The sequence below is a fragment of the Rhineura floridana genome, chromosome 18, assembly GCF_030035675.1.
Source record: "Rhineura floridana isolate rRhiFlo1 chromosome 18, rRhiFlo1.hap2, whole genome shotgun sequence".
NCBI lineage: Eukaryota > Metazoa > Chordata > Lepidosauria > Squamata > Rhineuridae > Rhineura > Rhineura floridana.
This window is the reverse complement of record NC_084497.1, coordinates 16,687,415-16,710,661: the sequence shown is the minus strand read 5'-3', so window position 1 is coordinate 16,710,661 and position 23,247 is coordinate 16,687,415. Positions and strand designations below refer to the sequence as shown.

Here is a 23,247-nt window from a genome sequence, read left to right as displayed (position 1 = left end):
GTCTAATTTGCAAGCACCTTCTGCAACACAGCTACATCCTGCAAAAAGACCACCTGGCCGGCTCACAGACGGCCAAATGCATGTATCAAGTATGGGTTGGATCCAGGTAAAGAAGTTTCTGTAATGTTGAGTTACCTCCAATTCCCCATCTTTCTCTTATTTTTTCCCTGATAATAAATGTTACCCATTAGGATGTTACAGGCACACAGGCTAGCAATTGTTACACAAAAATTGTATTTGTGGACTCAGCTGCAAATCCAGATTGTGGCCTACAAGGCAGGAATTACTCGAAAGGGAGATCTGGACCAGTAAAGATTTTCAAGGATCATCCTATTATTTTGTCTTCTCTACCCCCGCCCAACCCATTAGCCTCTACTGAAAAATCAGTAGCAAGGTAGACAGAAGACTTAGAGCAAATCTGGAAGTTGTTTGCCGTGTCAAAACTGCTGCAACTCTGTGCTCTGCTATTCATCCTTGTAATTTCTTATTTCAACCTATACCTGGTATGCTTTTTGGGGGGGAGGGGGGCTTGATTAGGCATTTCAGGAAATGCTTTTAAAGAATAAAATTGGGTTGTATGCCAACAGTTCTACTCAAGAGTAGGTCTATTGAAGCTAATACCCCTCGCTGGATCGTCACCTTGTAGCGGTGAGTGGGCTTGCGTGTTCCAATGAACCCTGTGAGCAATGCCGTCAGGAGTCATGTACTCCCAGCAGAGTCCACCCATGGTGGCCAGGTCAAGGGAGAGGAACCAGACAAAGAACGATCCAAGAAAGTCCTCGACGGCAGAGTAGGCGGAGGATAACAATGTGTACATTACAATGGCTGTGAAAGCGGATGAAGGCTGCAGCAGATAAAAGACTTCCAATCATGGTATCCATGCCATTGGATCCAAGCCTTTTTCTGTCAAGATTGTGTGTTGATCGTCGTGCGCCGATCTCCCCACATAAAACAAATCCATGCACAGGCATCTTCCAAGCAAAGACCTTATCTTGGAAGACAATCTTACTTGGGCATGAGTGATCGCCAATGAATGAATGATTGAAGCTAATGAACATGACTAACTTAGGCCCATTAATTTCGCTGAATAAAACTTAGCTACAACCCATTATTCTTGCCACACACACAAGGAAAACACACCAGGCTGTGTTGCAGTATTTTCTCAGGATGGGATACTCCCCCCTTTTCTTTCCTCATTCTCTGATGCGGAAACAGGCTACTATACCTAAAAATAAAATGAGTTAAATATCGTATATACTAACAGGAATTTTGATTCTTTGTATACCATTCCTTATGTAGCCCAAAGAGCACCACCCATGGAAAAGACGGAGGGACCAGCAGGCTGGAGGAAACCCCCTACTTTGCAAAAGTACAAAACATCCCTATGGGAGAAAAAGCTGTGGGGGGGAAATCCAGCACAGGCCAATGAGAACTGAGCATGCTCAGTGGTCAGGATACCACCTGTTGGAGGGTGGAATAGAAAACAGGGAGGGGGAATGAAATGGTGTATCTGTAATTGTTATGTGACTGGAATCCTGAAAAGGAAGATTCCTCACTGCTACATTTTATTGTAGATCTCATTTGCAATTGACTGAGTATTAGTTCCCTGGAATGACTCTATAGATGGAATCTGATGTCACAGGACAATGGCCCCAAGAGTTCATGTTCCTTCCCATTTGGTGATTTGCATTTGGTGTATTCCAGTGGAAAAACAGACACTTAAAACAAATCCCTTTATTTACAATGAGGAAAAAATATTAGTTTGAAATGTGGGTAGATGAGGCACCACAGGAAACAAGCATGAAGGAACCAGGAAGTGATGATGATCCAAGATGGAAATAAGACTAACCTGGAATCAGGAGGAGGCAAAAATCAGTAATAATCACAACTCTGCCACAATGCGCCAGAAATATTAACATACTCCAGCCCAAATAAGATGTATCATGAATAGATTCTGCATCCTAGCAACTCCTCTAGAAGGCAGTGCTGTCCTCAAGCACTCGGAGAAACTAACAAGCATATATTGAGTACTTTTAGCCATTGCTGTAGAATCTACAGGAAAGGGGCATCTAAACTGTTTTCAGCCCATGGGCTATATTCTCCCTTATCCAACTCTACGGGGACCATGGTCAAAAGTGACTGCAGTAGCCACACCATTGCACACTCGGTGAACACAGGTTGTTCATCAGTCCGCTGATCGGCTGGGGAGGGGGTCATCACCCCACTGCTGCTGATTAGCAAAATCATCTCATGGAACAGGGAGGGGTGATTTTCATCTCCATTAGGATACTAGCTTCTTCCTCACTAGAGTGCTATTTCAGCCACTGTTTACCTTGGAAATGCAAGGTAACAGGGAGGGGACCATTTTTCTTCCCATTTCAGCCCCACACCATAATGGGGAGGAAAATTGCCCTCTCCTGGCTATTTCAAGGGTGTGACTTTCCTCCCTTTTGAGCCAGTGCTGTGGTGGGGAGGGAAATTGCACAGCCACACTGAATGAAAAAAAAAATCCCTCTACTACATTCTCCTGGTTTTGAAGCTCCTGGTTTCTGACTCTACAATGCACAGCTGTGCGACTGTCATCCAAATGTGTCTGGGAATCCCACCACTGCAGACCCAGGGTTTTCGGGGAGCAGAGCAGCAATGCCCCCGCCCATTGGGAGGAAACGTAAAATCTCCTGAGCTAGCAGAGGTGGATGGTACTGGGCATTCAGTTTCTTCTGGGACAGCACAGGTGGGCGCTGTTGGGCCTTGCTTCTAAGGCCGCCTAAGCTTGGACAAGAGGCACTGAGAGGGCACTAGAAAAGCTTCAGGATTGGAGCCTTCTTGCTTTGGCCAGCCTGATGCCACACTGGGAGGAGGGCACGGAATAATTCCCCCCAACTAGAGTGCTTCTCAAGAACATTAAAAAGGGCAGCAGCCAGGAAATGACCTTCTTCTGGAAGGGGGTGCTGTTGTCAGGGGCCACTGCCAGCAAGCACAAGGGGGTGCCTCAGGGCCCAGGAAAAAGAAGGCGTGTGGGGGCAGGAAGAGGTTCCCCACTCCTGCTATTGGAGTTAGTGGTCACCAAAGCCAAAGGGCTATATGCACCCAGCCTTAAAGAGGATGGAATTTGGGCCCAGGCAATGCAAACTGTGCAGGAAGGAAAGCGGAGTGTTGCAACCTGTGCAGATGAGCATGGTTTGGTTTTGAATAGCATTTTCTGCACTTACGATATTTTTATAAAAATTATTCTGCTAGATAAATAGCTGAAGGAGCTATCAGGGAGACTGAAGCCTCCACTCTCAACCACTGGAAATCTTTATTCAGCAGCTCCTCTGGCTTGGGAGACTGCACCAGGCGTTGCCTGCATGTTGTCAAACCCGTAAGGACTAGACATTTACTTTCAAAGTTTTACATTATATTAGATATCTGTCTCTAGCTTGAATGAAAGCTAAGGATTGTATCCAACTAAGTTTTACTCAGAGTAGACCCACTGAAATTAATGTACCTATGCTAGTCACGCCCATTAATTTCAATAGGCTGACTCTGAGTAGGACTAACATTAGACACAACCCTAAGATTTTTAGGAAGCTGCACTCTACTCTTTTATGGAGAAACAGCATACATTAAGGGTTGCATTCAACCAAGTCATACTCTGAGTACACCCACTAAACTCAATGGGCACAATGAACTCGAGCTCACTGATTTCAATGGGTCTACTTTGAGTCTGACTTAGTTCAATGCAACCCTAAATCTTGCATAAGAACCATTCTACCTGCTCTTTTCTCAGAACCCAAACATATCCACCCCCACTCTTCCCCATATTCCACTCCCCTGAAAACCAGCATCATTGGACCAGGTTGCTGTCTCATCGCATAGATGGAGGTGGGTACCTACCTTGACAGTTGCCCTCTTCTACATCTCACCACACTGGGCAATCACCACTGGCAGCTTGGGCTTGTTATTTGGACCAGTGGGCACGTTCTGGAAAAAAACAGCATTACTAGGAGACCCTCAGCCCCTGCTAGAATGAGCCAGGGTGGCCTTGGCTCAGCCTCTCCCCCATGTGGAAACACTGTGCCCAGGAGCACAGGATCCCTCACTCTAGGTTGTATCCAACTAAGTTTTACTCAGTCGTGTTCATTCATTTCAGTGGGTCTATTCTGAGTAGGACAAAAAATGCATACAACACAGTATCTTGAGTTGTGAAAAGCTAAAGCACCTAACGAACTAAAAAATAAAACAGATAGCCAAGAGCCTGAAATGAGCAATAAACAGCAATGATGTTAGTCATACTCAGAGGAGACCCAATAAAATCAGTGCATCGAAGTTAGCCCTGTTCATTCATTTGAAAGGACTAGCATTGGATTAGTTGATTGGATGCTCCAATTTTAGGAAAAGCCTGGCCATTTTATAGAACGATGTAGGAGTCTCTATGGCGCAGAGTGTGGTCTAATCCCTGGAGATTACACAGAAAAGATCCTTGTTGCAGAGCTTCAGAAAGTCCCCAAACTTCTGGCTAGACTACGATCTGGCACAGGGCCAGGCCGAAGCTCAAGTGTAGAGCTTCAACTTCTGGCAGCATCTCCAGTTAAAAGAGTCAGACTGCAAGTAGTGAGAAAGACTCATCTCTGTTCAAGACCCTGGAGAACAACAGCCGGTCAGAGTAGACCAACCCGGTGCCTTCCAGCTGTTTTGGACTACAGCTCCCATGAGAACTCAGTCAGCATGCTGTTTGGGGCTGATCGGAGTCGTAGTCCAAAACAGCTGAAGGGCACCAGTTTGGGGAATGCTGGAGTAGGCAATACTGAGATCAGTGGATAAATAGCCAGACCTGACACATAAGGCAGAGTCCTCTGTTCCACCTCTGCAGCCTGCATATTTTATTCTATTTCTGGGTTGAAGTGTTCAAATCTTGGATTTTTGGGAGGGAGACAAAGGACAGAATGACCAAGAAGGGAACGGCATGGGGATTAAGATGAGATGGCCTAATTTTTTAAAAAAACTTTGCCTATAATTCTTATCCATCATTATATATGCTGTTTCCACCCCTTGGACAGGTCTCTTAGGGTGGCATTTTCAAGGAAATTTCGCTCACCCATGATTGGTTTGGGACCATGGACAAACTTATTTTTCTGCTGTTAGGATACAGACAAATTTGCAACCAACGAAGTTGGGCAATGTGCTGCATATGCTGACGGTTTATTCTCAGTTTTGAACAGAAAGTCTCACTGACACTTTGAATAATGTGTTACAACATTTAAAAACCATCCTGTAAAGCAGAGTAAGGCAGCATCACTATATACAATTAACTGATGGATGGTCAGGAAGGCAGCAGAAGCCAAGCCTGGCCACTCAAACCCATGACAGTCAACATCTTCATGTGCTTTATTCTGCCACAATGAGAGCTAGAATCTTAATTTAGACTCCTAAGCTTCCAAATTCTGCATCAAATACTGGGCTACCCACTTGTGTGCTGAGCCCACAAACGAGCACAATAGTCATGGCTCCAACCAAAATACTTACTTCAATTTTCCTCATGACAAGCAGCCCATCAATTATTTTACCTGCCAGGTTGAAAAAAAGGGAAAAAAAGGATATTTTTGTTTTTCAAGTATTTCCAACTCGACAGCAAAATTTAGGTCAAGGAACATAGAGGGAAGGGACAATTTGTACAAACAGGTGTGGGCCTGCCTGATCACCAAGACCTTCGGTGGGAGTCTCTGGTCACGGTCCCCAGGGCTACAATGCACAGCTCATCTGCACCAGAAGCTGTGTGCTCAGCATTGTGGGTCCTATTCTGTGGAATTCCCACCTGAGGCTCCCTCCCTGTTGAACATATGATGCTTGACTAAGACTTGTCTATTCTAGCAGGCATTTAAAGTCCTTACGTTTTTATGATTAATTTTAACTAATACCTACTGCATCTTTTTTGTAACTTTATTGTTCACCATTTAGAAACAATGGTGTTAAGCAGTATATAAACTATTATTTTGGTGGGGGCCAGAGGAACAAAGCCCCCACACTCACAGCAATTCTGGATCCTAATGCCATGCAACTTGCTCACAGCAATTGTTGCAGGAGCTGGGGTGGTGGTGGTGCTTTGAATTTATGTTTCTCACAACAGGTGCTGCCATCCCCAAAACAATTTTGAAAAGGGATCTTTCAAAAGCAGATTGCAATATGGGGAAGGGAGATGTTATCCAATTTGGGGTGTGTGTGTGTGTGTGAGAGGGAAGAAAGTCAGAAATCCCACAGGCCCACCTAAAGAAGCTTTGTGGAACTTGGTCCAAACCCAGTTTGCAATGACTCACCAAAGACAACATGTTTTCCATCCAGCCAGTCACATTTGGAGCAGGTGATGAAGAACTGGCAGCCGTTGGTGCTTGGGCCACTGTTTGCCTACCATACAAAATCCACATAAGAAATCATGGAAGGCAGGCCTCCCTCGTCCCCACACACTCAGGTATGGTCTGCCACAGCCAGCCTGAGGCATAGACTCAGGTATGGTCTGCCACAGCCAGCCTGGGGCACAGGACACACATCTCAAAGCGATAGACCAAAACTGTCTAGCATGACAGCTCTGATCTTGCAGGGAGATTAAATTTATTTCATTTCAGGATCAAAGTGAAATAAGCGGGGGGGGACACAACTCACCACCCTGAATGGGCAGTGACTTCAATTTATCTCATACCTACCATGAAGCCCCAGTCCCCACCACCAAGCTCTTCTAACGTGGTCTACACAGGATGAAAGGGGTGGCAGAATGGACTGGACCACTTCAGACTTGGGGTGAGGGTTCTCTTATGTTCAAAACTCCCTCAAAAACAGAATATCAACATTTCATGGCTCAGTCAGGCCTTTTCTCCCAGGTACACTAGCTAATTTCTTTCCAACCTGTGGAGTCCTTTCACGTGGGCAGCATTTCAAAGTAGCACGCGTACACACACACCCTACCCTGCAGTCTGAAGTAGTCCCTCAGAACTCTACAACTCTATTCCACAGCATGGGTAAGCTTGTGGCTCCATTTACGGGAGAACAAAGGAGTGCTAGAATCCTAAGGTGATAGAGTTGGACTATACCACTTCACAATGCTCCTCCCTATAAAAACCTCCCTTCAAGTAAAAAACAGAAAGAGAACTAGCATGCCGAGGAGAATGACCAAGCCCAGCCTTGTACTGGCTTTCTCCTTGCAAGGTGTTTCTTTAATGTAGGGGGAATCATCCATTCAACCACCTGAGGACCCTCACCTCATTCTGTTGCATATGTAGAACAGGCCTTAGCCATGGCAGGAAAGATTGGAAGAGGGGGACACGGCACTCCCAAGGCCCTGCTGAAGGGCAGCAATTTCATGGAGGGCATGTTGGGGATTCACCACCTTGGATTTCACCATATATGCAAATTTCACACGCAGTAAACTGATGGCTCCTAAGGGCCAAGAGAGATTGCCGGGGTCTTTACTAGGGAGAACTGTTACCATCTATATTATACACATAAAGCAGTATCATATCATTTTAAACAGTCACACTTTCCCCCAAACATCCCAAGAACTATAGTTTGTGAAGGGCTCTAAGAGTTGTTAGGCGACCAGAGCTACAATATCCAGAGTGATTTAACAATCAATCCCTCTTCCCAAGAAGCTCTGGGAACTGAAGCTCTGGGAGGGAAAGAGGAGTCTCCTAACAACTCTCAGATCCCTTAAACTACAGTTCCCAGGATACTTTGCAGGAAGCCATGAGGGGGCCACGCATATGGGCAAGAACAGCGCCACATGGACCCCAATTCCAAACATCAAGAAGTTCCTTCCCATTTTGCAGCTGCTTCTGAGTCTGAGACATGGGGTTTATCTCATTATATCCTCACAGCCACCCTGCAAGGTAGAGTCAGGCCGAGAGTGCACAAACGGCTCCAGGTCATCCAACAAGCATCATGCCCAAGCAAGGAGCTGAAGTCAGGCCTCCAGGGTTCAGCATTCAAGTGTTTGCATCGGGTATTCCCTCCAAAAAACATTTAGTGTGCCAACATCCAACTATTTTTAACAGCTGCACCAAACGGCTGGTCAACCCTCCTGCTGCCCATCCCTTAGCAGAAGCCAGAGAAGGGAGCAAAATGAAAGTGGAAGTCCAGCTGCAATCTTTTTCCCTGGCTACTTACCATGGACAACAGGCCAGGAGCCGAGTGCTTCAGCTTGAAGTTTTCATCTGCAAAAGGGCCTCGGTATATACTCGCCACGCCAGTGCCGTCTCCCTGTAGGAGGAAGCGGGCAGGCACTCAGTTCCATGCTCAGGAGAAAACACTGCAGAGCCCCCAGGTAGAATTTCCCACATTAGGGATGCAAGCCTATGTTTGGCTACTTGGGAGCAAGCCTTGCTGGATTACACCTCAGCAAACATGCAAAGGACTGCACTGTTCGAACCCGCAGTGGCTGTTGCCCATTGGGATTGGTAGGGTGGGAGGCAGGGAGCCTGACGGTAGGTGGCGCCAGAGCCAATCACTGGCAGAGCCAACTTGTCCTAGTTTTGCCCCATCCTGTTCCCTGCTGAGTTCCTCCCCTAAGGAGGGACAAGAAGGTGGCGGGCAGGGCCGCTCTCCAGCCTGGTGCTGGGAAAAGCCCCATTTGTCCAGATGGGCCAACCTCCACTGGTAAAACTGGATCCTTTGGAATGGCAGTAGTGATTCTTTTCTTTTTTAAACCACTGTTAGAACACTGAAGCAAACGCGAGATGGTCACCTCTCAAGGAATCCTGCAGTAGTGGATTTCCTGCGTCGGTTGGTGGTGGCAGAGTGGCTAAAGACAGCTTTGTTAAGCGACTTGAGGCAGCCTGGAGAAGTGCTCTGATCTGCGCTTGCCATCTCACGCAGGCTCCCCGTTTCCCCCTCAGGTGAGGCAGTTAAGCACATGCCCTTCCAACTGCCCAGCCAGCCTTCCACACACCAGCGAAAGGCCTTCCACAGTTCTGCAGGAAAGGCTGGGCTAAGCAAAGTGGAGAATTGGGCGGGGAGGCCAGAGGAAGAGTGGCCCTGATCAAACAAACACGCCACTAAGGATGCAGTTTTCAAACTCCGTCCAAAGAAACCCTGCAATTCCTGAAAAAGGTGGACAACAGCAGACGAGCTGTCCACACAGGAATCTTTACGTATTCCATGCACACACACACACACACATTTTTAATTTCAATCTTTAACAAACAAAAAAACCCTCTTAGAAAAGAGGCATAAGAGTTTAATGTGCTGTATGAAGAATTAGTACGCTAAAGGTTTCTTTGTTGTTGTTTCAACGAGATTTTGAAAGCCAGAGAAACAGAATTAGTAGCTGTGACTATTGGCGGGCGAGTTAATAAGAATGTAAGAAGAGTTCTGCTGGATCTGGCACAAGGACGCTCTCTGGAACGTCATGTGGCCAACCCGATGCCGATGGAAAACCCTTAAGCAGGATCCAAGTTCATTCTTCTTGTTTCACTTTTTTGCACGCAAGGCTGAAGTTCTGCATTACAGCTACCCTCAAAAAATCTACACCCTTTCAACAGAACCTTTAGCACTATCCCCCAAAGAACCTTGAGGCTTCCTTAGACCCTTAGCAGGGATTCCTGAGTCAGAGAACGTCGGTGATGGCAGACAAGCTTCCCTGGAAGACACATCACTTGACAGATCTTAACCTGCCATGGGCAGCTATAATGGGCTACTGGGTTCCTCCCGGGGAAATAAGAGGGGCCAGCACTCCATGATGAGTTGGTGGCGTGCATTCAAATATGCCCTGGAAACCTTTGCAACACACAGAAGTTGCACGTGGAATTGGGATGGGGAATCTCAGCCCCTGGGGTCAAAAGTGGCCCCCAAGCCTTTCTACCTGGCCCTTGTGCTTCTTTCCAGGCCAGACTCCTCGCCATCCCGGCTTCACACTCTCCTTTTTATTTATTTTTTTTTATTTATTGACTTCCGATTTGTCGTAGATCAGCTATACAAATATAATACGTACGTATCAAACCTGTCTCTTAATACATTACAAACTCACTTTCCTCCATAAACTGTCTTAATTATTTTGATTAATCGTCAAATCCCATTATCATTATTTCATTTTGATCTTTTCGCAAAAAGTCCAAGAGAGGCTTCCACTCTTTGAGAAATATATCTATCGATTTTTTTTTAAGTAAACATGTCAATTTGTCCATCTCTACTAAATCTATTAATTTCAATAGCCATTCTTCCATTGTAGGTACTGATTCCATCTTCCACTTTTGCGCGCACAACAATCTTGCTGCCGTAATCATGTATAACATTATTCTTCCATACTTCTTTTCTAATTGTTTATCCATAAAGCTCAGTAAAAAAAATTCTGGCTTTGATTGAATATTTATCTTTAGGATTTTTTGTATCATCCCCCCTATCTGTGCCCAAAATATTTTCACCTGGTTACATAGCCACCACATATGATAGAATGATTCTTCTTGATGTTTACATTTCCAACAAATATTAGGGGTATTATTATACATTTTAGATAGCTTTTCTGGAGTCACTCTCCTTGAGTGTTTTTGCCTGGCTGGAGTATGTTCTGAATGCTGATAAAGCTTCTTGCTGGCCTGATGCAGGATACAGAGGGGCGTGTGTAGAAACTAGCCTCCTGTTACATTGATTGCTCCACCCATTTTCGCTTCTGACCCAAGCCAACCGCTGGTATGTGAGCCCCGGAAGGTGGTCCAGAAGGAAATGTGGGCCTCAGGCTGAAAACAGTTTGCCATCCCTCATGTAGAAAAAGGCAGATTCATGTTGAAAGCATTCCTAGGAAAGTCAATGTCCACATAGGTTGCTCAAGGAGAACCCCACAAGGCTCCCTGAGTTCAAGACCAAAACCCCAGGCATCCACATAGTTACACAATCCAGCAGAGCCAATGATTTAATCTCAGCTGAAAACAAACCATATTTTTTCGATATGCTCCTGGAACAACAGACCACGGCCGACACACTGTGGGACGGCTTTACCGGCCTCTCGGCCAACGCACTTCAGTTTACTTACACAGCATGATTGGGCTTCAGACTTATCTAAGCCAGTTCCCAGAATAAAAACCACTCGTAACATTTCAGTCTTTGAAGCAGTTTGTTTTTTTTCTGCACGGCACGCCACAGGTTTGCCTTCTTCAAGACCAAACATGCATTTTGCAAATTGTTCCTTGTGTGAAACAACCACCCCTTGCTTCAGATCTCTTTGGTTATTCTGGAGAGAACGGAAAGCCTTAGTTTCTGAAAGCACCTAAAGGTTTTCTCGGATACTTGGCTAGAATGCTTCCTTCAAGCTTAATTTCAGTAAGGAGAGAGAAGCAGGACCCCGCAGGTGCCAGGGTGGGCCTTTGCAAGCACACACACTCCTGCGGGTGCCACGGTGGCAACCCCAGCCTCAAAGTCTTAATTCCTTAACGCCTTAACAACTGCTAATATCACCAGCAATTGGCCATGCTGGGTACAGCTGACTGAGTCCAACAACATCTGGTCACAGGTTTTCCACCCTGCCTTAATTTCTCATCCCTTGGTCAAGAAAACTAGCCAGCTGTGTGCCTGTGTTGTGTAAGATCACAGAATATGGAACAGGATGCTGAAGTCCATTTCCAAGGAAAGTAGCACTCACTCTCTTTTGAAAAGCAAGTGTTTAGCCCTTATGGTCTGAGCGAGTGAGTGTGCGGGCAGCACCTGCTTACATGCCAGGAGCCAGAGGGGGGTGAGTGAATAAAATTCTGAGTGGCTGGGGATGCGAAGGAGAGCTTCAGCTCCTTACTGCACCCCATAAGTAGCAAAAGCTAGAATACATTATGCAAAATAAGAGAAATCAATCAAATATGAATAATTTCTCTTGAGCTGAATCACCCAGACACAGAGAAACATTTAAGCAGAGAGGAATCACAGTCCTGGACACTAGTTTTACAGAAAAGCTAATCTGAAGAGGGTGGTGGACACGGATGGCCACCCCGATCTACATGCTGGCGGCCAAGTAGAAATTAAGTCTTATAAGAATTTATCCAGCTACTTTACTGACTGTACTTTGAGTTCACTTTTGTGAAGAAAAGTGACTAACAAATTAAATAAATAAATAAATAAATTTCTGCTCAAGAGCGTAGAAAACAGAGAGGGGTTGGGTGTGGTTTCTCAGTCAGAGTAGGAAGCCTTCATTCAGCTTGGCCACAGCAGCTATCCCCCTCACTTTATGCATGCAGCCATATCTCCCTCCTGAAGTCAGAAGCAGATGCTACGTTCCTCATTCTTCAGTAACAACTTGCAGCTCCAGCCCCCATCCTGCCAGGGCTGTGGAGTCGGCACGCCAAACCTCCAACTCCTCTATTTTTCTACTCTCCAACTCCGACCAAAATTGCTTCCAACTCCACAGCCCTGGAAAGGGCTGTAAATGTCTTTTTAAATTGGGACGCTCTCATAGGAGCATTTTTATTGCTGCCTGAATATGCGCTGATTTTGGCATCACAGCATTTGTCTGCATCTGGGTCCTGCGTCATACAGACACACAAAATGTTTTCCATCTTGAGTTATGGTGAAATGCTCAAGTACAGCTGACTTCCCGGGAAGCTTCTTTGACATTTTGAATTTATATTTTAAAAAATTTGTCAATCAAAATTTATTTTGAAGCTGGAGTTGGAGTCAGTACATTTCTACTGACTCCGACTCCACCCAAAATTGCTTCCAACTCCAACTCCACGTCTCCGACTCCACAGCCCTGCATCCTGCAACACCAGCGCCAAGCAGAGGCCAAAATGCACATGTAAATGAGCCAGCATCCACACGCGAGGCTGCCTTACGCGGCGTGAGACCAGCTCAGTACTTACCCTGATAGGCAGCAGTTCCCCAACATTTCAGGCAGGGGTCCTTCCCAGCCCTACCTGGGGACGCCAGGGATTGCACCTGGGACATTCTGCATGCAAAGCATGTACTCTACCACAGTTCTTCCCAAATATTGGCGGATTTGCCAAAAATGGAATGCACAGCTTCAGTGCAGATCAAGGATGTCTATCTTTAGAAGAGCCCCCCTGCCTCTCCCGCAAAAGCTGGTCTTCTGCAAAGACTTTTACTGCATTGATCCTAGGCAGAGGCCACCATCATATAAGGCAACCGCTTGATTTCAGATACTGAGCACAACTTGGAGTTACACCAAAATGCTTATCCAGACTTATTCATTAGAGGTGGGGATTCCTTTTTAAGCTGATAGTTTGTTTTTTAAAAGGTGTTACAGCATGTAAACGTATTCCTGTGAGACAGGAGCTTAACGGATGAGCTGAAAGAAGGTAAAACAACCAATTATATAGGCTGGTTCTTGAGTTTTAACTATTGATTCACGTAGAAACTGTAATGGATCATTAGACAGCCGAGGTTCTATGGACAACAAGTAATGCTGTTTTCAATTATTTCTGAGAACAAGCATTTCTCCACAAAACCGGCTGTAGAAATATGTTTTCCCTGAAAATATATCTCATCTCCATTAAATCAATTTGAGCATGTGTTTTTTAAATTGTTTTAAATTTTTTAAATTGGGTTTGAAATTGTTTTTAAAAGATGTGTTTTAAATTTGTATGTTTGTTTTTTGATGTTTCTAGTTGCTGTAGTTGCAGAGAGCTTCGGCTATGGGACGGTATACAAATGCAATAAATAAATAAATAAAATAAATCCTTCCTCAGAAACCGCCTCTCCCAAGCAGCCTTTGGTTTGCCTTCTTAAATCCTTGTTACCAAATGTGGCCCAAGGTTTGCATTTTCCCAGATTCTTCCCAGCCTGTTCCCTCATCTATTGCTTTCCCACTGTCCATTTAGAGTGCACACCCCTTACGCTTTGGCCACCCACACTTCTATGCTTCAAACATGCCTACACTTACATGTGGCCCCAGGACAGTGGGCTACTGGTCAATGTGGCCCTTGGAATGAAAAAGGTTAGCCACCTCTACTGTACACAGATTGCATGGTATGAATGATAGCAATAATAAATAGCCAATTAATGAATATTGATTGCTTAATATAAGTTCTATATTTAAGCACCGTGGGTCAATAATTTATTTTAAATCAGACCTACGTTGCTACTTTGGTTGAAACATCCTGTGCAACTCTGAAGCCATACTGGCTGGGGCTGATGGGAGTTGTAGTCCAACAAGATCCGGGGACCGAAAGCTTGGGAAGGCTGCCCTAGACAGCAACGAAGGAGAATGGGAAAAAAGCAGATGGGGAAAAATGGAGTACCTACATTTACAAAATCGCCTCCTTGGATCATGAAGTCCTTTATAACCCTTAAAAAGAAAAAATATATATTGTGGAATGGACAGTTAAAACAGTTACTCTTTAACATACAGTTGAGAAGCTTGCCAAGAGACTCTCTGTTATTCAGCAGCCTTGCAACCAGCCAGTAACGAAAACAGCACCTGGAGGGCTGTGCAGGGCCACCACCAAACGAAACCTGCTATAGCCTCCCTGGAACACGGTGTGTACAGTGCAGCTGAATGGGACGTAGCCTGAGGAAGCTTCATCCGTGTAGGTGCCTGCCAATAAAAGCAAGCCTAGAGGGAGACTCTAAGAGTGATGTTAGCAGTTTCTCTTTGTTGTGAGAGTTTGTGGGTGAGCTGTGAGTTTGTCTTGGCCCTCCATGAGAGCCAGGGTGGATGTGTGGAGTTCTAGGTGAGAACCGGTGTGGCAGAAAGAGAAGGTATTTGTTGCTGTTTACACTGTCTAAGTTTTCTGTACACTGCTTAGAGATATTTTTATATATTAAGCAATATAGAATGGTTTAAACAAATAAAAATTTCACCTGCAGGGCCTCCTGCTGTTACTTGCAAGCATCACATTAGTTGTCACTCTGAGAGGCTCACAAAGGGATGTGTCTAAGTTCTACTCAGAGCACACCCACTAAAATTAACGGTCATAAATTAGTCAAGTCTATTAATTAATGGGTCTAATCTGAGTAGGACCTATGTGTTGTATTCAGTAAGGGTTGGCTCCAGGTTTCAGAGGGCCCTTGGGCAGGACACGCTCAATGGGCCCCCGGTTGATTAGCGGATCTGTCCTCAACCTTCACTGGATCCTTCAATGAATCTACCACCTCACTGCCATTATCACCAGCTGCTGCTGTCCTTCTCCTCTCTGTCACTGCTACTACCTGCTCACTTGCCAGGGAGAGCGCAATGAGCGAGCAGGCACTGACACCCTGCTGCTCCTTGGTCTCACCCCCACCACTGGGCAGGCCACAGCGAGAGATGGGTGAACAGGATGTTGCAATGGTGGCAAGGAGGGGCAAGTCAAGGAAGGGGGTTGTCAATGGGCCCCTCCTTGGGGTGCGGGCCCTCAGCAGATGCCCAAATATGTTGATCCTTGACCCTTGGCCCTGCGGCAGACATTTGGCCTAGAGCAGGCAAAAGAAAAACCCTTAGATGGCATTCAAAGGTAATTAGATAAATTCTTATAAAAAGGGTACACATTGCAGTGGTTGAATGGAGGCTCTGGGTTTGGCAGCCTTATATCTCTGAATGTCGTTTGCAAAGGGAGGAGGGCTGTTGCCTTCTGTTTGGGCTCCCCAGAAACATCTGGCTGGCTAGTATGAGAAGCAGGATGGTGGACAAGATGAATCCTCAGCCTGATCCAGCAAGACTTTTCTTGTATTTAGAGCATGCCGCAAGGGTCAGGAATTAAGGCACTATGTTCAATTGATCCATTACTTGATGCCTTTGGGGGCAGGGAACTGCGTTGATCTCTCCGCCAACATATGGCAACGGCACAGGGGTCCCCCAATGCAACCAGTGCTGCTGTTGTCAGGTACAAGAGAATCCCAGAAGCATCCCCACTGCCTGGAAAGCAGGTCCCATCCAAGTAGGCAACAGGGATAACAGAACGCCTGGATATAATATTAATAGGGCTATCCCAGAGGGACAAGGAGAATCCCTGTCCATCGTGATGGGAGAAGGAATGTGCATTGCTTTTCTTAGGTGTACCTGAAATCTTAATCAAGAAAAGAACCCTGTGCCTCATGCATCAAGAGTACAGGTAACATCAACTGTGTAGTCCAAAACAAATTAAGGGCACCATGTTGGGGAAGGCTGTGTTAACATATATATAAATGTACCAAGACATATCAAGAAATAAAACATTCTTGGAGAAAATATGTGCCAAGGACTCTGGCTGGTGCTTTTGTATTGAATCAGTGCAGCAAGGATCCTTTAAGCCAAATGTGGGAGATCGGGGAATGCACCAATCATCAAAGGTCAGTAAAGTACAATGGATTACAGCCAATGCTAGTTCTACTCAGAGTAGACCCTTTGAAATTAATGGGCATAATTAACTCATGTTCATTAATTTCAATGGGTCTACTATGAGTAGGATTTAGTTGGATACCACCCAATGCATGGTCATGCTGTTCTGGCCAAATTAACACTTAAAAGAAACGACCAAAGAAGGGTACTTATCCTGGGGGAGAACTGGCAGCCCTTTCAGTAATTGTTGGAAAAATAAGATACATCAATCTGCAGATGTAAACAACGGATGTACTTACAAATGGATTTTGCATTTTTGACATTTTAAAAAAGCTCAGAAATGGGAATCCTTTAGTAACAAGTGCAAAGCCTCCTACACACCTCAACAACGGATAGCCCACAACAACATTCCTTGCCAAATTATAGTCCCGGACAAAGATGGAATTTTCCCTTTGTATGACGCACCTGCCCCAGCCACAAACGTTCACCTCTTAGAAGTGTGGTTTCACACCCCAAGTCAAGACGATCCACTGCCACAGTGGAGGACAGCCTAAGTTTAAAAACTATGAGAAGTGATCATACACCAAGACATTCACTTTGAGTCAAACAAACAACGTACCTGTGAAAAGTGCTGCCTTTGTAGCCAATAGGAACACCATCTTTCCTAGAAGACAAAGAAAGAAAGTGAAGAGGTACAACCTTGGACCAATATGAACCACCTCCCTCACAGCCCTCAAAGCCTTTGTACCTGTAGCAGGTCTTGAGCTAGTGACCTGAAAGATCTTGGGTGTGGGTTCAGCTGTGCAATGAGTTCTGGCAGGAAGACTGGCCGACAACAATAGGGCAAGCAGGTCAGTTGCTGCTTTCTCACCCTCAGCAGAAGCGTCCAGGTCATCTGGCTCATTAGCTAAATATGAACAGCTCGGACAAAGGGGGAGGCTGGCCTTTTGAAGGAGGGTTAGGAAATGGCCAGAGGGATGCAGTGTCCTCTTCTCTCTTCAGCCCATCTGAGTCTGCCTTGACTTGACTAAGACGCAGACTGGTTAGCCACTGTTTTCAGCCTGCACACAATTAGGTAGGCTGCATGGAGCAGTCAGGAGGCGGGGGACAGCCCCTGTTCCCCACTGTCCCTTGGAATCTTTCTCGTCCAAGCCACATTACAGAAAATTCTCTTTTTCTCCTCCAGTCTGCACATCCCAGATAAAGGGCAAGAGAGAAAATCCACAGAGGGATCAGCCTTTTAGTTCTATTTAATTAGACTAAGGTTCAATAACACACAAGAAACCTGGGCTGAAGAAATAAGAACTTGGAGGATTAAATCAAAATCAAAGCACAGTACTTATGCAACCCAGGAACTCATTAGAATCCCAGTTTTTAAAATTTAAATAAATTTCTGGCTCCCGAGGAATGAATAGATTACAGAAACTGCTGACTCCCAACCACTATAAAATAAACCCCATGTAACTCTCTCTCTGAGACTTTCCTTTTGCACTCCAGGTGATAAGACAAAAACCCATTAAGAAGACCAAGTACCTCTCCAGAAGCCAAAGAAACGTTGTCTACAAGCAGGAATGTGGCATGAGCAACACCAGGTCATTCCTTGTTTTGCTTCTAAGGTGACTAGCCACCAACTGATTTTTAAAATGGCTTGTCTCCCCAACACCAAACATAGCTGCACTGAAAAGCAACAGAAAAAGGTGCCGCCGCCTCTGTAGTTCTCCTCTTAAGCATACATATCACTTCTGTAAAACCCAGCCTACGATGCTGGTTTTTGTGCTTGCTCAAAATGCTTATTTTTCAAAAGAGGAACAGAGATGACATACCTGAATTCACCTGTGCAAAACTGCCTGAAAAGAAGAAAACTCCAAGTTAGATATGCTCTCTTTTAGGACCACACATTTAATCTCTCTTGAATATTGGAATAGCTGAGATGGTGGCTCTACAATTCATAAAGAAGGAACTGAAACTACAAAATTATAAATATCAAGTTGAAAGGGACCAATAATAATCTACGTCCAGTACTGGACAAAGAAGTTCTTACTGGTAGGCTGTTAAGAAAAGATGGGTAAAATGAAAACGCCTTCATAGTATATAATATTCTTTCGAAGAGGAGGCAGGCTCACTTTCTTTCAAAAGAGAATCACCACTAAAGGTGACTTTCAATCTCACACCCAAAGAACAGACTGCGTGCAAGTCAGGCCTTTTTCTGTCTCTTTCTCTGCTTTACCACACTATGTGACATATTGCTTGGGAAAAAGATGAAGGTGCGCCAACAACATTCCCCAATTTGATTGCTCTCCAGAAATTGTGAACTACAAGTCCCATGGTTCCCAGCCAGCAGGCTAAAGAATGATGGAATTTGTAGTCCAAAATATCTGGTTGGGAAAGGCTTGGCCAGAGGAATGATTCAAGAAAAATACTTTTTCACATACTGTGGCAGAACTGTTTTGAGGAGAGATGAGGGGTGGGAAATTGTTCATGGCTGGGGCGGAGAGGGGATGAAGAGGTCAACCTTCAGGAGACCAGTTTCACCCAGGGAGCGGCCAACTGCTGACCTCTAATCAAATCCAACCCTACAGGCAAGAACTGGCTGTATAGTGAGAGGGGACGTTCCTCAGTTCAGGTTTATTGTTGCCATAATATAGATCTGCTGGAGGGCACATGTCATGATAGGTTTCAGCCAGGATAGAGAACAAACCAGTGATTGCATCATTTCCCAGATAGCGTGTCTGAGTTGTGGGAAAGGAATACCAGTAAACCCTAGGCAACAGAACATGGCTTGATTACCAGTGACTAGACAAATTATGGGGATTCTAGGCATTGGATCAACATGAATAAGACTTTATGGGATTCCACATTTCATGAATTTAAGGGGTGGCAAAAACATAACACAGGGATGGGGACCCTCCAGACCAATCAGACCCCCCGCAAGAGGTCCAATTTGGCCTTCGAAGCCTTTTCCCCAAAACCACACCTATCCACTGATGTCACTGGTGAAGGCAGGCATTTGAATGCATGCTCCCATCCTGGGCAGATCAGAGTACGCCTTCAGGTTTGCTTTGAAGTCCCAAAAATCGGGGCTTCAACGGGAAGCATCACCTGATGTCACCATGATGTCAGGTGATAGGTGGGCAGCCCTGCCCACCTGCCAACTTTGGCCCACCAGGGATTGCGGCCCTTCAGTTTTGGCCTGCCAGGGGTGAGGGAAATGAAGATCTGGCCCTGTGGCCAAAACAAAGCTCCCCACCCCTGGTATAAAACAAGCAAGCTTTGTTAAGGGGCAGGGAACCTGTAGCAGCTCAGATGTTGCTGCACTACAACTCCCACCTACCTGCAATAGCCAGGGATCATCAGGGATGATGGGAGTTACAGTTCAGCAACATCTAGCCATGGTTCCCCACAGGGAAAAATTGCTTGGTGGCCCACTTCATCATTTTTCTGTCTGTTGTAGCCACCTGAACGTGCTGTGCTAGATGCTGCATGGTTTTTAATTGCACGCTACTGCTTCTTTTCTTTCTTGTATTACAATTTGCATTCCATGGAATTCAAATTGTAACACAATAAAAATACAGTTCAAGTAGTAAAAGCAGCAATAAAATTCAATTAAAAATCAATACGAATATTTAATGCCGTGGACCACAGGTTGGGAGTCCCCGATGTAGAGAACCACAGGCTGAGCATTATAGAAATTATGCGGAGAAATCAGTGCCAGCTCCAGATTATAAAGGGCCCTTGGAGGAAGATACCCTCAGTGGGCCTCCTTTTTTCAGTGGGACCACCTACTGCCTCCTCACCTTTGTTCTCTTCCCTCAGGCCTAACCTGTATAGCTACCCAGGGTGATGTAAAACAAGTGACAGGTGTCCTTTTGTCCCCCTATCTGCTTGCCTACCAGTGAAGGGGACAGTCACAATAAGGAGGGGCAGCAGGCGCAGGGCCGAGAGGCTCTGAGGGGTGGCAATGGGCCTCGGCAGGTGCCCAACAATGCCCGTCCCTGATGCCAGCCCCAAAAGAAAGCCAAGCCTTTAACCGAGCTGTGATTGGGCACCAGCAGACCCAGCTCAAAACAAACAGAAAAAGCAAGTGCTTCTCTCACGGCTGACGATAACTCAGCTCTTATTTCATGTGGAAATGCTTTTTGTTTTATTTTGGGCGAGACACTTTTTTTTTTAAGTTGCCACATAAAAAACAAGGGTAAAAAAATGCCTCGATCAGCTAACACCCTTTGGAGGAGGATGCCTAATGGCCATACCATTGATAACTTGGGCTGGTTCTTCTTCTGGAGTTTTATGGGGAAGCAAGGCCTAAAAGGACCTATTACCGCCACCTACTGACGACTAAACCCCCCAACCAATCTAATTACAACAGACCAACTAAATGACAGCCAAATAAATGCCAAATGGCAGATAAAGCTTAAGAGTTTGCAAACTAGTCCCTAAGGAGGACTCCCAAGTCAGGGTCTACACTTTCAGCCAATAAAGAAATTAAAAAAACCCACCACCCTTTCATCTCTATATCATAAGCAGCCCCAAGGAATATTGTCTATAGTTTCACATATCCCCACAAAACATCACAAAGACCGGAGCCCACCCGCCCAACCAGGGTTGGTAGCAGGCATGACTGGGCCCTCAGCCTGCAGTGCTGTAGCTGGGCATCCCCTATACAGGTGGTGTGGGGCTCATCAGCCTGCCTGTGTGCCCCACCTACTTCTCATGTCGTGTGAGCATAGTGTGCATAGCTGTCATCAACCAACATGGTGGCAAGGAGATTAGTCCCTTAGGGAAGCCCCCACCACCATCTTGGCTGATGACAGGCATGTCCACACAGCACACCTGGTATTCACGTTGATGGGCTTATTCAACCACCTACTGTCTGTATTGGGGGGGGGGGTGCCTGGGAGCTCCCTCTCCACAATCCACAGCAGTCAGGTTGCAGGACTCCATGTTGCCGAGGATCATGGAACAAGAGAACCACCCTCGCTGCCCTAAGGAGAGGTCCTTCAGGAGCCCCTCTGGGCCACAGAGGCCCTTGGCCAGGGCCCAACCTGGCCACCCTCTGGCTCCCAATACTAAAAAAAGGTTATTGCCTGTTAACACAACCGCAGCAGATGAATTTGTCGCGCGCTCGACCACACTGGCTAAAAGATCTGAAAAATCCCTTAAATCAGGGCAAAAGGAGAATACTCTGCGTCCCCTACTGTCAGCTCAACTTGGGCTTCCCCACTGATGGCGACAAAAATAAGGAGGTTCCCCCACGAGGTTCTGCGGGAAACCGCTCTCGCTTTCCACGCGCCTCTGGGCACGCGCAGAGGCGCCGCTCTAGCCCTCTCGCTCAGTGGTTAGCTTTGCCATTGGCCCCGGAAGCCTCCTTGCCCTTTGAAATACAGACTCCTTCCCCGCCGAGCCCCCCCCCTTTGGGCTTACCTGAAATTCTCCGCCGTCTTGGGCACCACGTCGGCGAAGAGCTCCACCTTCATGCGGCCGACCTCCTGGGCATGGGGCAGAGCGTCAGAGCCTCCTCCTTAAATTCCTTCCTACTCCCCCTCCCCTCCCTTCCCCCCTCGCGCGAGGCCTACCTGGCCGCCAATCGTGACATCGAAGAACACCACTGGGTTGTTAGGGTTAGAAGCCAGCACCGCCATGGCGACCACCTATCACCCGGAAGCAGAAGTTCGACACCGCGGAGGCGTTTGAAAACGCGTCGTTTCCGGTTACTTGCCGGAGGTTGCATAGTCACAGGGTTAAAGACGGCATAGACCGCCAGCGCGGCATTCATTGGTGCTTCCTGTTTCCCCGTTCAGTGGAGGATTATTTTTTCCTCTCTTTGGAAATGAGTTGGCTTACTTGTGGTCCTCCGAATGCCGTTCGGACTACAACTTCCATCCGCTCCAGCCGGTAAAGACCATGGTGAGGGATGATGGGAGATGTAGTTCAACAGCGCTGCGTGGTAACTGCGTTGGCTGGCCCTGATCCATAGAGTTGATAAAGTGGTGGAGATGCTGTTCTCCCGACCGTAGGGAATCACTGCCGAGGCCAGTTTTCATTTTTTACCGGAAGTTCATGTTGCGTCTATCGAGAGGGAACTTGCAAATGCTATAACGCAAGCACCGAATAAGGCTGAACTGGAATTGGGAGCTCCTCCAATCTGTCATTCCTACAGCATTTTGCCCTATTTCTTCGACCTTGGTTGCTCTGCCGGTTCCCCGGGGAAAATGAAGCGTTGCTGTTATAGGACGTCTGTATGTGCAATATTTGGCAACCCGAAGTCATACTTTTATTATCTTGTTTCTTTGACCAACCTGACGTGCTGCTCCCTTTCATTATGAAGGCGAACACGAAGAACAAAGCGCATATGCAAAGAGCCATGCTCTTAAAACGGGAAGCAATTTAAAGTTACTGAAGGGCAGAATTCCCCACTCAAGACTGCTATACGTTGGTTAAAAATGCATCTCAAACACGGGTGTAGTCATCGAGGGTCTCAGAGGGTCTTAGACCCCTTACTTTTTTGGGAGCAGGGTCCCAACCAGGTCCCTATGTCTCTAGCATCCTGCGAGCCAATCAGCACGAAAGGGAAGTGTATGGGGCACTGAGAAGTCTTCCAGCTTGGTTCCTTGTTCGTTTCTGCTGATTGGAGCAAGAGTGAAAAGAAGAGAGTTAGCCACTGAGGAGACTCTTCTCAGTAACTCCCCTTTCATGATTATTGGCTCCAAAGGATGGCTGTTGTTGAAGGAGAAAGTATTAACAAGGTTCTCATTCTCAACCCAGCAGCCAAAAAAAAAAAAAGGAGGGGACATCAGGAAGGGATGGATTTGTCCCTATGCTACTGCTCATACACCTAACACACTTTTTTTCCTGGCTCTACATCCTCTCACCTGAACAACTGCCTATAGCAGTTCTGGCAAGTTTGTTTATTTTATTTAACAATTTTCACACTGCCTCATCATTAAAGCCTCAAAGGCAGGAATTCTCACAGTAGTCCATGGCATGTCCACTTAAAAATACAGTTCAATACGAATATTTAAACTCCGTTAATTCCATGGAATGCAAATTGT

At 46.1% G+C, this 23,247-nt stretch overlaps 1 protein-coding gene across 3 annotated transcripts; it reads right to left on the bottom strand.

Moving 5' to 3' along the window:
- Positions 1 to 1,719: 1,719 nt before the first annotated feature.
- Positions 1,720 to 22,022, bottom strand: PPIH (peptidylprolyl isomerase H). 3 transcript variants are annotated; one of them, XM_061601084.1, is made up of 10 exons: positions 21,772 to 22,004; positions 21,620 to 21,684; positions 18,022 to 18,045; positions 16,818 to 16,862; positions 14,206 to 14,248; positions 8,137 to 8,229; positions 6,297 to 6,384; positions 5,509 to 5,549; positions 3,880 to 3,966; positions 1,720 to 1,849 (listed from the first exon to the last, which is right to left on the bottom strand). In XM_061601084.1, the coding sequence occupies exons 1-9, from the start codon at positions 21,835 to 21,837 to the stop codon at positions 3,898 to 3,900; spliced, it is 534 nt and encodes a 177-aa protein (XP_061457068.1). In that variant the 5' UTR covers positions 21,838 to 22,004; the 3' UTR covers positions 1,720 to 1,849; positions 3,880 to 3,897. The 3 variants fall into 3 exon arrangements, with proteins under 3 accessions (XP_061457068.1, XP_061457069.1, XP_061457070.1); XM_061601085.1 differs by lacking the exon at positions 8,137 to 8,229 and having other exon boundaries at positions 21,772 to 22,022; XM_061601086.1 differs by lacking the exon at positions 21,620 to 21,684 and having other exon boundaries at positions 21,772 to 21,820.
- Positions 22,023 to 23,247: the final 1,225 nt, after the last annotated feature.